This window comes from Puma concolor, chromosome B1 (assembly GCF_028749965.1).
Source record: "Puma concolor isolate L17-30 chromosome B1, mPumCon1.1.hap2, whole genome shotgun sequence".
Classification (NCBI taxonomy): Eukaryota; Metazoa; Chordata; class Mammalia; order Carnivora; family Felidae; genus Puma; species Puma concolor.
In genome coordinates, this window is record NC_141670.1 from 83,906,474 (window position 1) to 83,920,886 (window position 14,413).

A 14,413-nucleotide genomic window follows, 5' to 3' on the forward strand; every position below is an offset into this window, starting at 1 on the left:
GCAACAACACACATTCACAGAATTGCCAAGTTATTCTCCATAAAACTCTCCTAATAAAACTCAGAAAGTGTTTATCAGACAAAGCAGCTTTTTTTCCCAAAGAAATAATATGCAAATAGTCAGAAATTTCATCATTTACAAGGTGATACAAACACAGATGAGGAGAGAATGATCTCAGAGAAGATAACCTCACCCTCCCAGAACTTCCCAAATACGATTTAATGAGTCAAAGTTGCAAAATGCTGGAATGAGTGGCCAAAGGACTCACATGGTCCTTCTTGGGGTTTTATGAAGTAGTAGAGGTGTTTGGAAACTCTCATAGAAATGAAAAAGCCCAGCCAGTTATCATTTCCCAAGTCGTGTTTTATACATAAAAAGTATTTTCTGATGGAGAAGGTTGCATGCAGACCCTTACTTCTCGGCCTTCTCTTCAACAAAAGGCTGGTTGTACTGGTTAGATGAGGGAATAACAAGAGCATATGCATGTGGCAACCGTCTCAGAAGCTTTTCCTATTTAGGGTGTGTTTATTGTACTTTAGCATGATCTAGTGCAATCTTTGTTGCAGAAAATGAGTGACCCCTATAGACGTAAGGCTGGGAAGTGCAGCTGACCCTTGAACAAGACTCAGGGGCACGGACCCCTTGCACAATCAAAAATATGCATATAACTTTTGATTCCCCTAAAACTTAACTACTAATAACCCACCGTTGACCTAATGTCTTACTGATAATATAAACAATTAACTCCTATTTTGTGTTACATGTACTAGATACCGTATTCTTACAATAAATAAGCTAGAAAAATGCTATTAGGAAAATCATAAGGAAATTACATTTAGAATACTGCTCTGTATTTGCTGAAAAAAATCTGTGAATAAGTGGACTCACACAGTTCAAACCCATGTTGTTCAAGGGACAACATATAGTTAATGGCAGAGTTGGGTTTTTGATTTAGATAAAGACTCTGAGGAAGGGTTAGAAATATAAATTTATATGTCTTTGGTTTACAATCTCAGTATCCAAACTGACTAAAGTCTTGAAACCAAACTGTTTGAAAAGTTTTATTTGGTAGCAGAAAATATCTACAATTGGATCTTTACAAAAGAAGTTGTGCAAGAGGGAAAAATAAACTTATACATAAGATTTTGCTGTTGAAATTTGGGATGATTATCAACAATTGATTCAGATTACAACAACTCACACAAGTCCATGTCTTTCTATGTTAAGAAAGTAGAAGCTACGTTAATCCGTTGACTAAACAGTTTGTTGAGACTCATAACAGACATTATAATGAACCGAAAGAAAGTTACGTCTATGGAAGAGAAGACAAACTAAATTATTTCAAGTTGTAGTAATAAACATATTTAGTCAGAGTAAAAACCAATTATCTCCACAACCCAACAATCAACTTTTCATCTTATCAAGTCCATAATGTCTACATTATTTATATACACCATGGCTTTTCATCTAAGAGCTGTATTTTAAATTACATACAGATTTACATATAACATATCAGATGTTACTGACAAGAAGTCTTACCCTAGGATAGAAGTCTCTCTCCCTGTAATCACTTGATTTGGTCATATGTACAATCCCTGCTATGGAGCTGATTGCTTATCTGACAATAAAGGACAAGACCTATGGGAATGACCCAGGACAGGATTAGGAGGTACAGGATCACCTCGTTGTCTCTATAACTTTACTGGCTTTGTATTCATTCAAAATACTACTAACCAGCACTTTCAATGGGCCAAAGAAAGAGGCACTAAGAGTGTTTGAAAGCATCCAAGAATTATGATCAGTGTCTATAGTACAGGCATAAAGTAGCTAACATTTTAAAAAACATCAAAAATACCGTTTTCACTAAAGGGGGTAAGCAGACAACTTCCTACTAGTAGAAAAAGAAAGACAAACACTGGTGTTCAATTTCCAGTTTAAATGCATTTATGAATACGAAGATTGTGACCCCCATTAATTAAATACAAAGAGTCCAGAAGAAATTGATGCATGACCTTAAGATGCAAGTATAGCAGTATTTTCTGTATCAAATTTAGTCTAGGATTAAATACAATGCTACACACACACACACACACACACACACACACATTCATAGTACCTTTATGGAATTCTCTAAAATGCTCACAGTAGCTTACAAGGTATTGATGAAAATAAACATGAAACTGTATAAACTAGAGTGTAGATAAAAATCATCTTTTATAGCTTACTAAGTGATACCTTTTGTGGCTTAAGTAGCTTAAATTATTCAAGTTTAAATTTCAATTCTTGAAAGCAGAACTGTGCTTTGGTATTCAAACCTTCATAAGATTTTACAGTTTTTCAAAATAAGGAATAGAAAGTAAGAACATCAAACATGTGGGAGAAAAAGACTTCTGACTTTTGTCACATGATTAACCAGTGGCTTTCAACTCTCACTGGGCCAAAACTCAGCTTCTTGGAGGTGATTAGGGTTTTCAAAAGGTTTGAATAAAATTAAGTTTTGAAAACTTAATAAAAATGCACATTCTAATGTGTTAAATATCCCCCCCACCTTTTTTTAAACCATACTGGAGAATGCTTATGTATTAACTTCTACTACCAGAATAATTTATTTTTTTTAAACCTTGGAATATAACTTCAGCTATCTCTAATTAAAGAACCTCCTGAGATGTGTGTTTAAAACCTGCTATTATTTACACTTACTTATGTTTGTGTGAACCCAAATTTTCTTGATAGTATGCAAATAAAATAAGATATAAAAATAAATGGGCTGCTGAGGTTTTCCACCAACTCTATAATGCCAATTACACATTTGTGTTATTCACAAATTCTATTCCTAGTAATGGACTAAAATAAACTTAAATGTGAACCCAAAATATTTATACTGACAAAACGAACTTTTCAGGCTTTATGTGTTGGGGTTACACAAAATTTTATTCAACAAATGTTTGGAAAATAATGCTCTGTAAGAAACTATCTTTTAATCTGTTAATACGATGTATAATGTGATTTCATTTGCTAAAACTGTCTAACACATTTCAGTTATTAGATTACTCTGCACAATGGGAAAAACTTCGACCAATTAGAATGCTGCAGCTCTTCAAAAAGGTAACTTGTAAAAAATTGAAAAACTGCACTGAAAGTCTATTTGCCTTAGAACTCTTCTGATAAGATTCCATTTTTGAATTAATAATATACTTATTGTGTTATAATTCTGAAAATACATTCATCTTCCACATAACACAATTTAGCATCTTCACACATCAACTGTGTTGTGTGTTTTAATGGTTTAGGCACATTTCAGTAACTTTGGATTTTATTTTGTGGTTTCACTACAAAACAGCTTGTGCACACCAAATTCAAACAATCTTTTTTATTTAAAAATCCATCTGAAAATTCACTTCTGAGTTTTAGTTTTTGTTTAAAAAGAAGCAAACATTTAAAAGCATCAAATGTTACTAGTCTACAATTCATCTTGTTATGAACAATTTTAGTTCGTGGATTGGGGAAATAAACCCATTACATTGATTAGGCACAGTACTATGGCCAAAAGACCAGAAATCAGGGCACATCTGTGTGTTCAGGCAACAGTTAGAGGTCTGAATGGAGGGAGTCATGCCTCAGCTGTGGGTACTCTTATCTCTGCCTCCTCCAAAAACTGTTAGTAAGTCCCAAATCAATACATAAGAGATTGTTTGTAACTTAGTTAAAAAAACAAGCAAACAAACAAATTATACCTGCTTTCTAAATTACACTGCAAAGCCAAAACAGATAAATACAACTGTAGTCTCACTATATATAATTTGTGGTTTTGATATCCGTATCACAGGACCGTATTACAGGTGAGACAGAATTATATAATTCCTCTGGTGATTTCAGACATCTGGTTGGAAGAGGTTCATGACTCTAAGATTTCACATTATAACAATACTCCAAAATTTCTCAAATTAGGGCAGTGAATATAAATCACAGTACAAAATCCTTAATTCTTTTACTGGAAAAGCAACTGGTGCTACATACAAGAATCACTTATAGAACATCTATTTTTTTAAAAAAATGTAGATATAAAATATTAATTGCATAGGGATTTAAATATAAGGCCAAGAAGAATATTAAGTAAAGTTAAAAAAATCATAGAAAGGGCACTATGGTGTCAAAAGATAGAATTTCATTCTTAGAGTAATAAATCTGAATTACTGTCTAATTAAAAAAAAATCACAGTATGTTGCTATAACTAACAGTGAATGTTTCCTTAAGTCCAAATTGGAAACCAATATTAGGACTAACAAGAACACAACTAAAGCTCATTGTCTAAACCTGATCAGTGTATTAGCACATCAGTGCCTGGTACGTACCTGGTTATATAATCTATCTTTGCAAATAATGTAAAGTTTAATACATGTTAACAAGTGTGAGAGCACATCATCACTGCATGCCGGTTAAGTGATCTGTAGGCTTACTTGATAGTGTAATTATTCAGTCTTCCCAAGGTGCAAGATCCCACCTGGCAGAATCTTCACTCAATGAACCAAAAACACTGTAATTAACAAAATATAATAAAGTTCCACCATTGAAAACTAAATGTACATGAACCAGAGAATTAGTTCCTGACACCAGTACATATATTATCCTCAGCACTTTGGAACGCAGTGAATGATGAGCCCGTCTATACTGTGTAGTTTAGGCTAATGGCTATCACCTGATGTTTCAGGTAGACAGGTAAATTGTAAATCTACTTCTCATTTTAATGTTGTTAGAGTGCAGTTTAAAGAGCAATTTCCAAATCTAAAAGTAGCTTAGTTAACTTAGTATTGTTATATAGAGTAGTGTGAGGAAAAACAAGAACTCCCAAAGGAATTATGTTAAGGAACATTTGGGAATACCCAAACCAACGTTTTAAATGAAAAAGTGCATAAATACAGTAATACTACAAGTGTGTTAACTATGGAACAAATGTTTCTCTGGGAGCTAAACAATAGTATTTTCCCACATTATTTACATGTTATGGATTGTTGAGATACCACAAAGCACCATTTACAGTCTAAATTGCTTGATTATGTGTGAAAAGTCCTCTGACTTCAATTGTACTCAGTTGAGGATCTACCTAGAATAGAAGTGTCAGGTCATCTCAAACAGGATTTATGTTTACAATTCAGTTCTCGTTATTCAGAAACAGCGAAGCAATATTTTCATTTCACATTCTTGGCTGGTGTTTCAGATTCTGTGGACTGTCTCCCATCTGTCCAGGCTTCCCGAGTGCTCTTTAGAGCCAGAGTCTTCTGTTGGTCAACCACAACATAATCTACTCTCTCATCAGCTACACTGCTGCCTGAGCCACTGCTCTTTTGCTAAAAAGCAAAGAAAGAAAACCATAAAACCCCACGTATAAGAGAGTTCTTCTTGGTGAAATTTAGCCTTAAAACATAGACACTCATGCCCTGTAAATAACTCTTGAAGTTCTACTGGGTCACATACATACAAAAATAACATTACTTCAATTTAACAATGTTGTTTTTCTCCTCACTGTACACTGTTTTCCCCTTAAATTTAAAATCACTGTATGTAAGAATTTAGATGAATGCTCCCAACACAGATGAAATTCTTATAAAATAAGGATCACAGACACTTGGTTCATCTTAAGATACACAGCTTGCTTCTCCCTTTAGCTTAACCTTGACCTTTTCAAATCCTCAGAACATGTACCAGTGTTGACTTGCAGAGCTGAGAAATGTTTTTTGAAAAACAGTATTTCAAGAATGGCAAACTACATAGGATGACACGACCTCTTACTCTAAAATACAAGTAGATACTAACTAACTTAAAACAAATATAATTATTGGGGCACCTGGTTGGCTCAGTTGCTTAAAGCACCAGACTTCAGCTCAGGTCATGATCTCACGGTTTGTGGGTTCGAGTCCCATGTCGGGCTCTGTGCTGACAGCTCAGAGCCTGGAGCCTACTTCGGATTTTGTGTCTCCCTCTCTCTCTGCTCCTCCCCTGCTTGTGCTCTTGTCTCTCTCTCTCTCTCTCTCTCTCTCTCTCAAAAAATAAACAAACAATAAAAAAAATTTTTTTTGAACATTTATTTTTGAGAGACAGAGTGTGAGCGGGGGAGGGGCAGAGAGACAGAGACACAGAATCTGAAGCAGGCTCCAGGCTCTGAGCTGTCAGCACAGATCCCGACGTGGGGTTCGAACCCACAGACGGTGAGATCTTGCCCAGAGCCAAAGTCAGACGCTTAACTGATTGAGCCACCCAGGCGTCCCCAAACAGAATTATTAATGTGTTGCTGGGCTCTCTAGAAAGTAAGAGAAATACCCAATGTGTGAGGGAAACAGGGCATGAAGAGCTGTTCAATGTAAACTTTACAGGAACTGTTGTCTTCAGATGAATGTCAATCTCAGCAATGCAATCAGGAGGCCCGCAGTGGGAGGGTGTGTCGAATCTGAGGCTATCCTGTTAAGCTAGGGACCAATGAAACAAACTGAGGTGGTCCTATAGTTGTAGCACATTGCTTCCCAGCAGAAGAAAATGTAAATCTATTCTGAAGGAAACTGAAGTCTGCAGGATTCTCAGATAGACTCAGCAAAATGAATTTGCAAAAAAATGTATAAAACATGGAAGGAAACAAGCCATCAAGAGTGTGAGCAGAAACAATAAACAGATTCAGACCTCCAAGGACTTCAGATATTGAAATGATTGCATAAACAGAATAAATTATGTGTATATAAAATATTCAAAGGAATTAAAAAATAAAACTAAATAAAAGGAATAAAATATCATGAAAGAAATAAGCTATTCAAAACAGCTATGCATATTGGAAACAAAAGAGCAAAATTCCATGTTAGAACTAAAAATAATTGAAATTAAAAATTAAACAATGGGTTAAACAGAATAATTGAGAATTAGTGTACCTGGTGATAGAACTAAAGAAATAATCCAAGTAAGAACAAAGAGATGAATAAAGACAAAATATGAAAAAGTGAAAAGAGGCACAGAAAATAGAATATGTTCTGACTAATCTTTAATAAGAAACCTCAAATGAGAGGATAAAAGGAAGAGTGGAAAAGCTATATATTTAAAGAGATGATTGGGACTTTGCCAGAACTGATAAAAAATACAAATCCAGAAATAAGAACAGCACAACTTCCATCAAGCATGATAGATAAAAAGAAATCTACGTCTAGATGTCTAGACACACTGTAGTAAACCTGCAGAATACCAAAGATACAGAAAAGATGTTAACATCAGCCAGACAGAAAAGACAAATTATCTATAGAGTAACTGTAACTAGATTGACAACATACTTTTCAGTAGGAACAATGGAAGCCAGATGATAGTGAATAGTATCTTCCATGTGTTGAAAGAAGTATATTGCCAATCAAGAACTGTGAATGCAAAAAAACTCTTTTTCAAAAATGAGGGCACAATATAGACATTTCCCTCAAACAAAAATTGCAAGAATTTACTACTAACAGACCTCCACAAGAGGAACTTCTAAAGAATGTATTTCAGGAGGAAGAAAAAATTATTATGACAGGAAAGACTGAGGAACAAGATGGAATGATAAGAAAGGGAAGGTGGTAAATATGTAGGACAATGTTAAGTAAGCACTACCTATATAATAAGAATACTACTGGGGCGCCCGGGTGGCTCAGTTGGTTAAGCGTCCTGTGACTCAGGTCATGATCTCGCGGTCAGTGAGTTTGAACCTCATGTCGCACTCTGCTGACAGCTCGGAGCCTGGAGCCTACTTCAGATTCTGTGTTCTCCCTCCCTCTCTGCCCTTCCCTGCTCACACTCTGTCTCTCTCTTTCTCAAAAATAAATAAACATTAAAAGAAAAAACAACCCAGAATACTACTAATGTGTAATCTGTGGTTTAACAAAAGTAAAAAACCAAAACTTTGGACAAAAATAGCATGTAAATCAAAAGGGGAATAATGTGAGCTAACACTGGAAAGAGAATGAAGACAAGATTTTGTTAAGTAGGCATTTCAACAGTAACCACTAAAAGAGGAGAACGTGTATAATTTCTATTATATACCATTAGGGATTACTCTCCATGACTTTGTTAATTGTGACTTATGAAACAATATTAAGTAATAGACTTTACTAAATTTAAATTAAACATACTAATAAAATTTCCCCAAAGGAAACATGATTCTTTGGCTTTAAAAGGTGAGCTAATTTTGTCTATAGAATGAGATTTCACTTACCTTACGTGGTGGTGTGGATTTCCCAGAATCTAAATCCAGATCTAGGTATTCTACTTGTTTGTCTCCTTTGGGCTTGACCATAGGACTGCTTCTCCCATCAAGGCTGTTACTGCCAAAAAGATTCTGAAAATGGTGATACAATGAAATCTACTATTGAACATCCACGAGACCTGTTGCTTATTTTGTCTGCCATCTACCAAAGCCAAAATATTTATTTTAAGAGGCTATGGTTTAATAAAAAAAAAAAAATGTCTTCTGAGAAAATTAAATCTGCTTTTAGGATTGGAGGAACATATGTGATATAACAGAACTGATTACAACTAGGCTTTAGAGTAAGCTAAACATGGTTTCAAGAGTCAAACTGGGTTCAAACTAAGACCAAAACATCAAGCTAGAGTTGGCTGCAATAGCTCCAACTGAACATTATTTAAATGATATCTTTACTCGATTATATTTTTAAACTACTGGATCCTTTCATTCCTTGCTTTCTAATTAAAATTTTTAAAAAGTTCTGTATTTTAAGACTTTCACGCTAAAATTTAGCTTAGAATATGTATGTTAACTAAAGCCTACAAACAATGACTGCACTGGCAAAGTCCGCTTTGTTTCAACCTGGAATTTTTAGCTCTTAATTTCTTCTGTCTTCTCTTTAGCCTTATCCCTTCTGTCCTACTAGGAATTGTACAATACAAGGGTTACTCTCCATAAACAGATAAAGGACAGATAGAGGACAGCAATACATGACAAAAACAAAAAAGCTTAAGGCAGAAAAATGCAAAATCAACAGGATGTTAGGAACTTCAAGATCAATGCTCATAAGAAGGAAAGCATGACACGAACTGACGCCCCTACATACGACCTCTATGTGAATTACGACAATCCTTCCCAAGGTGTGCCAACAAATGCCTTGTTTCTCTGCCTTGCTGCTTTGAACCTCACCCAGAAATGTTCTGGACTTCTCATAGGCGAGACTATATATTTACTAGCAGCTAGCATTCTTTTGTCTTCTATCACAGAGATAGGAATACTCACATACTTTTGAAGAAAACCTTAACGATGTGATATACTTAAAATTATACTTGTTATGATGAACAAAACAATTTGGAAACTGCATAAACCTGGATCTGCTAATCCTTTTATATATCACTACTCCTTTTGTCTTTGCTCAAGTCACACAGAGTAAGCTGTGATTTAGGAAAAAGATAATTGCTAGAATTTTCAATATTGACTCTATTCCCTCATTTGAAGCAGGGCTGCTGACAGCCTGTGTGAAACATTTTTGTGAATTAGAAAATGGTGCTCCTTCCTGTGGGGCTACCCAGCTCTGTGCCAGGGCCCACAGCTTAGTGAGCAGGACATGGTCTGAACTGCATGTACTCATGAATGCAGTACTATGCAGTCTACTCGACACATTACATACTGTGTGTAATGTGAGCAAGCAACCTGCATGCTGGAATGTGAGGGCTCTATTTGTGGGAACGCTGTTTTATTTTTGAGAGACAGAGAGAGACAGAGCATGAGCAGGGGAGGGGCAGAGAGAGAGGGAGATACAGAATCTGAAGCAGGCTCCAGGCTCCGAGCTCTAAGCTGTCAGCACAGAGTCCCACATGGGGTTCGAACCCACGAACCATGAGATCATGACCTGAGCTGAAGTCAGACGCTTAACTGACTGAGCCACCCAGGCACCCCTGTGGGAACAGAGTTTTAAACTGAATTTACCAACTACTGGTGATAAAACACTAAAAAAAAATTTTAACAATAACATGTAAGGCACAAAAAAGGTGATGTACAAATAGCCATTCCCCTCTCCCCCCCCCTTTTTTTTTAATTTATAAAGAAACTAGTTTTTTGGGTTTTTTTCTGAATGACTCTACATTTCATTCTCATATAAAAATATCAAGCAGGGGAGTGGTGTGTGTGTACAATTTTGTATTCAAATGTGACTTGTGAAAGAACCCCCACCTGGAATACCCCTAATTGGAAATGCCTACGGTTGTTCATACTATTGCAAGGCTCGTGAAAGGAACACACGAGCTCATATGATGTACACATTTACTTTCAGTAAGTTGTTCCTACAGAGAAATGTCTCAGAATTGCTGGTTAAACTGTTTTCTGTCTAGTTATTATTAGAATTGGAAATTTTTCATCTTTAAATATTGTTAAAATTTGTGTCCCTGCAAGGCAGTCCATTTGCTTTAGATCTGATTTCAACAACGAACAGCCTGTCTCTGCGTTCTAGCCTTTAACCCAGTATTTTCCCAAAACAGTTTAGAAAAACCCTAAGATTCTAGGAGTTATCACAAATGTTCTGTGAATTAAGAAAAAAGATAACAGTTGTGCTTTGTTTTTCTAAAATTCTTTTTAAAATGTGAAAAGTTATTGAAGGTATTTTTGTTGTTACTGTTGTATAACAATATTCATGTCTTTAATAGTGACGTGTGGTACCTCACATTTTAGGTGTCACATTAAGGGTTCACCTCACGAATGCCTGACTTTGGATCTTTTTATAAATTAACAGGCAGCACCACCAATTCACTGTTTCATTAAACACCGCCTGCTCCATGATCACTAGTATGAGAAATAAGTCATGCTTCAAAACGTCAATGTATAGACTTTAATCTTCATTGTAGGTATAAGCCAGGTTTGATCTGATCCTGTCTCAACTTCTCCAAGACAAATTTTTTTTACTGATCAATCCAGACACAATGACATCTTGTGAATTTCTATGGTATACCTTTAATGCACTAACTACAAAGAGGTGTGGAAAATAATCCTGTAACTATCACATTCTTTTCTAAGGAAGAGTTGTCCGGATTATGATCAACCCTTGCAGCTGGCAGTGTGAAGAGATGGAAATGGTGGCTGGTTTTTCTATTGTGAATGGTGGGCAGATATTTTCACCCAGAACATTTTTGCTTTTTCTAACACTTAGGACCTAAGTATTTCAGAAATTCACCAGCTGGCAGGCAAAAATACCTTTCTGGCTTAATGTTTTATATCTTACGAGGTATAAAAGAACAAACAATTTCATATTTTTATTTCCTTTGACTTTTTGATTGTAATATTTTTCTTTCTAGTCTTTTCCCTTCATGATAAATCACACTTCCAAACTTTCCTATTACATGCCCTTTGCAAAATTTTTATGGTAATTTACTATTTCAGGCAAAAGGACACGCTTTAGTATCTCAGAAAAAAGTTACTTTTGTAATAAAAAGTCCATTCAGCCACCTAAAGATTAAAATTGATGATAATATGTACTCTGTTGTAGCACTGAGGATTTATGTAGACTTTTCCCAGTCTATTTGCTATAATGAGAAAAAAATAAGGTAATAAAAATAATAAAACACCACTTATCAAGTTGAAAAACAGTGAATCCCAAAACAGAAGCCAATTAATAAAAATTGCTGTGCCTTAAAATTAGGGAAAGTGTTATTGATATAGCTGGTTTGTATTCTAATCCAGGCTGATGTAAATATTTTACATTATCTTATTCATACTGAGCACTGCCAAAATTTGGTATTTTAAAGTGAGTTTAAGCACCAAATCAAGCTTTTCAAATCACTTAATTTTGTTTCCTGACAACATAGGGTTGTGAGGAATCTCTTTTTGCCTAAAGTACATTAAAGACGTAAAACATGTCGAGAGAAATGGACTTTGTATTTTGAATCCCTAAAGAGTATTGTTTTAAAAAAAATAAAGCTGGGGCGCCTGGGTGGCTCAGCTGGTTAGGCGACCAACTTCGGCTCAGGTCATGATCTCGCAGTTTGTGAGTTCGAGACCCGCGTCGGGCTCTGTGCTGACAGCTCAGAGCCTGGAGCCTGCTTCAGATTCTGTGTGTCCCCCTCTCTCTGCCCCTCCCCTCTTCACGCTCTGTGTCTCTCTGTCTCTCAATAATAAATAAACGTTAAAAAAAAAATTAAAGAAAATAAAGCCACTAAAATGTTAATCCTTCCAAATTTTGACATCAGATTTCTGCTTCTCCTGGCAGATACTACCTGGTTGTGCCCTGATAATATCTGCCCTCCCCTCTCTCACATGAATGGGATTTTTAGTCAGGCCCGCTGTCCCTCAGAAGAAAAGCTATGGTTCCCAGCCCCTTTGTGTCTCTGTGTGTATGGCGGTTTCTGGGAACCTTCTTTATAAGGCAGTTAGTTAGGCTGTACCCTTGCTTCTTCTTCCTTTCCTCTGTTTTGTAGCTTGGGATGTGAAGTGTTGGTGCAGCAGCATCTTGTTCTAGGAGCATGTGAGCCACACCCAGAAGATGGTGGACTGGAGAGCTGGAAGGGGCAGGCATCCCTAAGGGCTTCCTAGGACAGGGCTGCCACACAACCCTGGCTAGACCCTCTCTGGACTTATTTACACGAGAAAGAGACAAATGTCTGTTACTCAGAGGTGAACCTAATCAGTACCAATACACTCATCTACTAAAATACAAATAGCAGAGCAAGAATTGAATTTGATTAGAGGGAAAACATAAGCAAAATATTTTTAAAAATTAAAATGGGTTTGTATTCTTAAGTATCTGAAGTATTTTCTGGCAACTATCTAATTTCTGGGGAACGCAGGCTTGCTATGATTACAAAATTCTTGTGCCTTGTGGTAATACAGCCAATATGAAACAAGTTAGGTTTGTAACAGGTCTTTAATCTTTAAGCCTTATCTAAGAGTGTATTATTGAAGATTATCAAAAGACCTCCTATAGAAGATCACTTCACTATAAGAGTGCCATGAAGAGGTTCTGGAGAACTGCATTATGAAATGCTTCTAGTATATTTTCTTGAACAGTTTCAAAATCAATTATTTCTCAAAAATAAATATAACTAGAAAGCTTTTATGATTTTTAACTCATTTTTAATCTACTTTATAAATACTGGCATTACACTTTGACCCATTATCGGCTTCAAATTTTACAATGCTATTTTTAAAAAGCATTTTAAAAAGTTGTCTTCTATCCTGTTTCCTTAAGTATATAAAGAAGGATGTAAGGGCCAGATTTAGAGACTGGAAGAAAGGTGCACGACTTGGAAGGGCTGCTCAGGAAGACAGAAGTTAAGGTGCAAATTTTACATACTGAGTCTTCGCTGGATAGGTTTGGGTTCATGGGAACATAATTCTCTTCACTGTCGTGTGAGTCACTGCTTGAAGTTGTGCTATGCACTGAATCCGGTCGGGGAGACAAGGGAAATCTAGAGGAACTAATTAAAGAGATTACCGTTACAAACCTAAACCTTGACAACAATTTCTAAAATCACTTCCAAGATAAAAATGAGTGATCGTTTACATTCTTTCACCAACAGTCACTAAAGTTTACAATCATTTATTGTACACATTTATTCATTACAACTTACTGCAAACCCTCAAATGCACACCTAATATTTATAGCTATATTGTAAAAAGTAGGCCTTTGGGCATCAAATTCCTGTGTAAAACAAAAGAAGTATTGCTAATGATTTGGGGGACAAGTAGAAAGTCACAGACATGAAAAGGAAGATTTAAGTTTCTATTAAATACAGCTACCTATATGTAAACATAAAACATGAACACATATTTAACGCAAGTTTATAACTTCACATATCCTTTAATTACCTATATATATTTGTTTGTTTATATCTCTGTATAAATACATAATTTAAATATATAAATTTATATTTATAATCTCCGCACCCAATGTTGGGCTTGAACTCACGACCCAGAGATTAAGAATTGCATACTCTTCTGACTGAGCCAGACAGGCGCCTCTTCTATGTACATTTTAGCAAATTCTGATTAAATAACCTCTGCCAAGAAACTACCGTATTTGCCAGATCAGTAGTTCTGAGAAATTTCTAGCCTCATGAATGCTTTATACCCTTGAACATTACCAGGAACCCTGAGGAACTTTTTGTTTATATAGGTTGTATCTATTTACTGTATTACAAATAATAGAACATTTTTTTTAAAACCCAGAGTACACAAATACACATTCTATTTATTAGCTGTCTCGGGGATGTGATCATACGTTACGCGGTCCCTAGAAAACTCCAGTGTGCACTCATGAGAGAAGCAGGAGTGGAAAGGCAAATGCCATCTTAGAATCTTAATGAAAATAGTTTTCACCTCACAGAACCCCAAAAAAGGGGGGGGTCCCCAGACTATACTTTGGGAACCACTGTTTCAGGTATTTTCCGTCATAGTGAACAATCAAGGTACACATTTCAA

General features: G+C 35.8%; 1 protein-coding gene across 6 annotated transcripts in view; it reads right to left on the reverse strand.

The window, feature by feature from the left end:
• Nucleotides 1-3,355: 3,355 nt before the first annotated feature.
• GAB1 (GRB2 associated binding protein 1) overlaps nucleotides 3,356-14,413 on the reverse strand; it is a 121,944-nt gene continuing 110,886 nt past the window's right edge. For 5 of the 6 annotated variants that reach the window (XM_086704163.1, XM_086704164.1, XM_025921893.2 and 2 more), the window contains 3 exons: nucleotides 13,287-13,410; nucleotides 8,216-8,338; nucleotides 3,356-5,345 (listed from right to left, as the gene is read on the reverse strand). In XM_086704163.1, the coding sequence (XP_086560289.1) occupies nucleotides 5,187-5,345; nucleotides 8,216-8,338; nucleotides 13,287-13,410 (406 nt within the window). In that variant the 3' untranslated portion in view covers nucleotides 3,356-5,186. The remainder of the gene's footprint in view (nucleotides 5,346-8,215; nucleotides 8,339-13,286; nucleotides 13,411-14,413) is intronic. The other variant, XR_015250196.1, reaches the window with a different exon arrangement.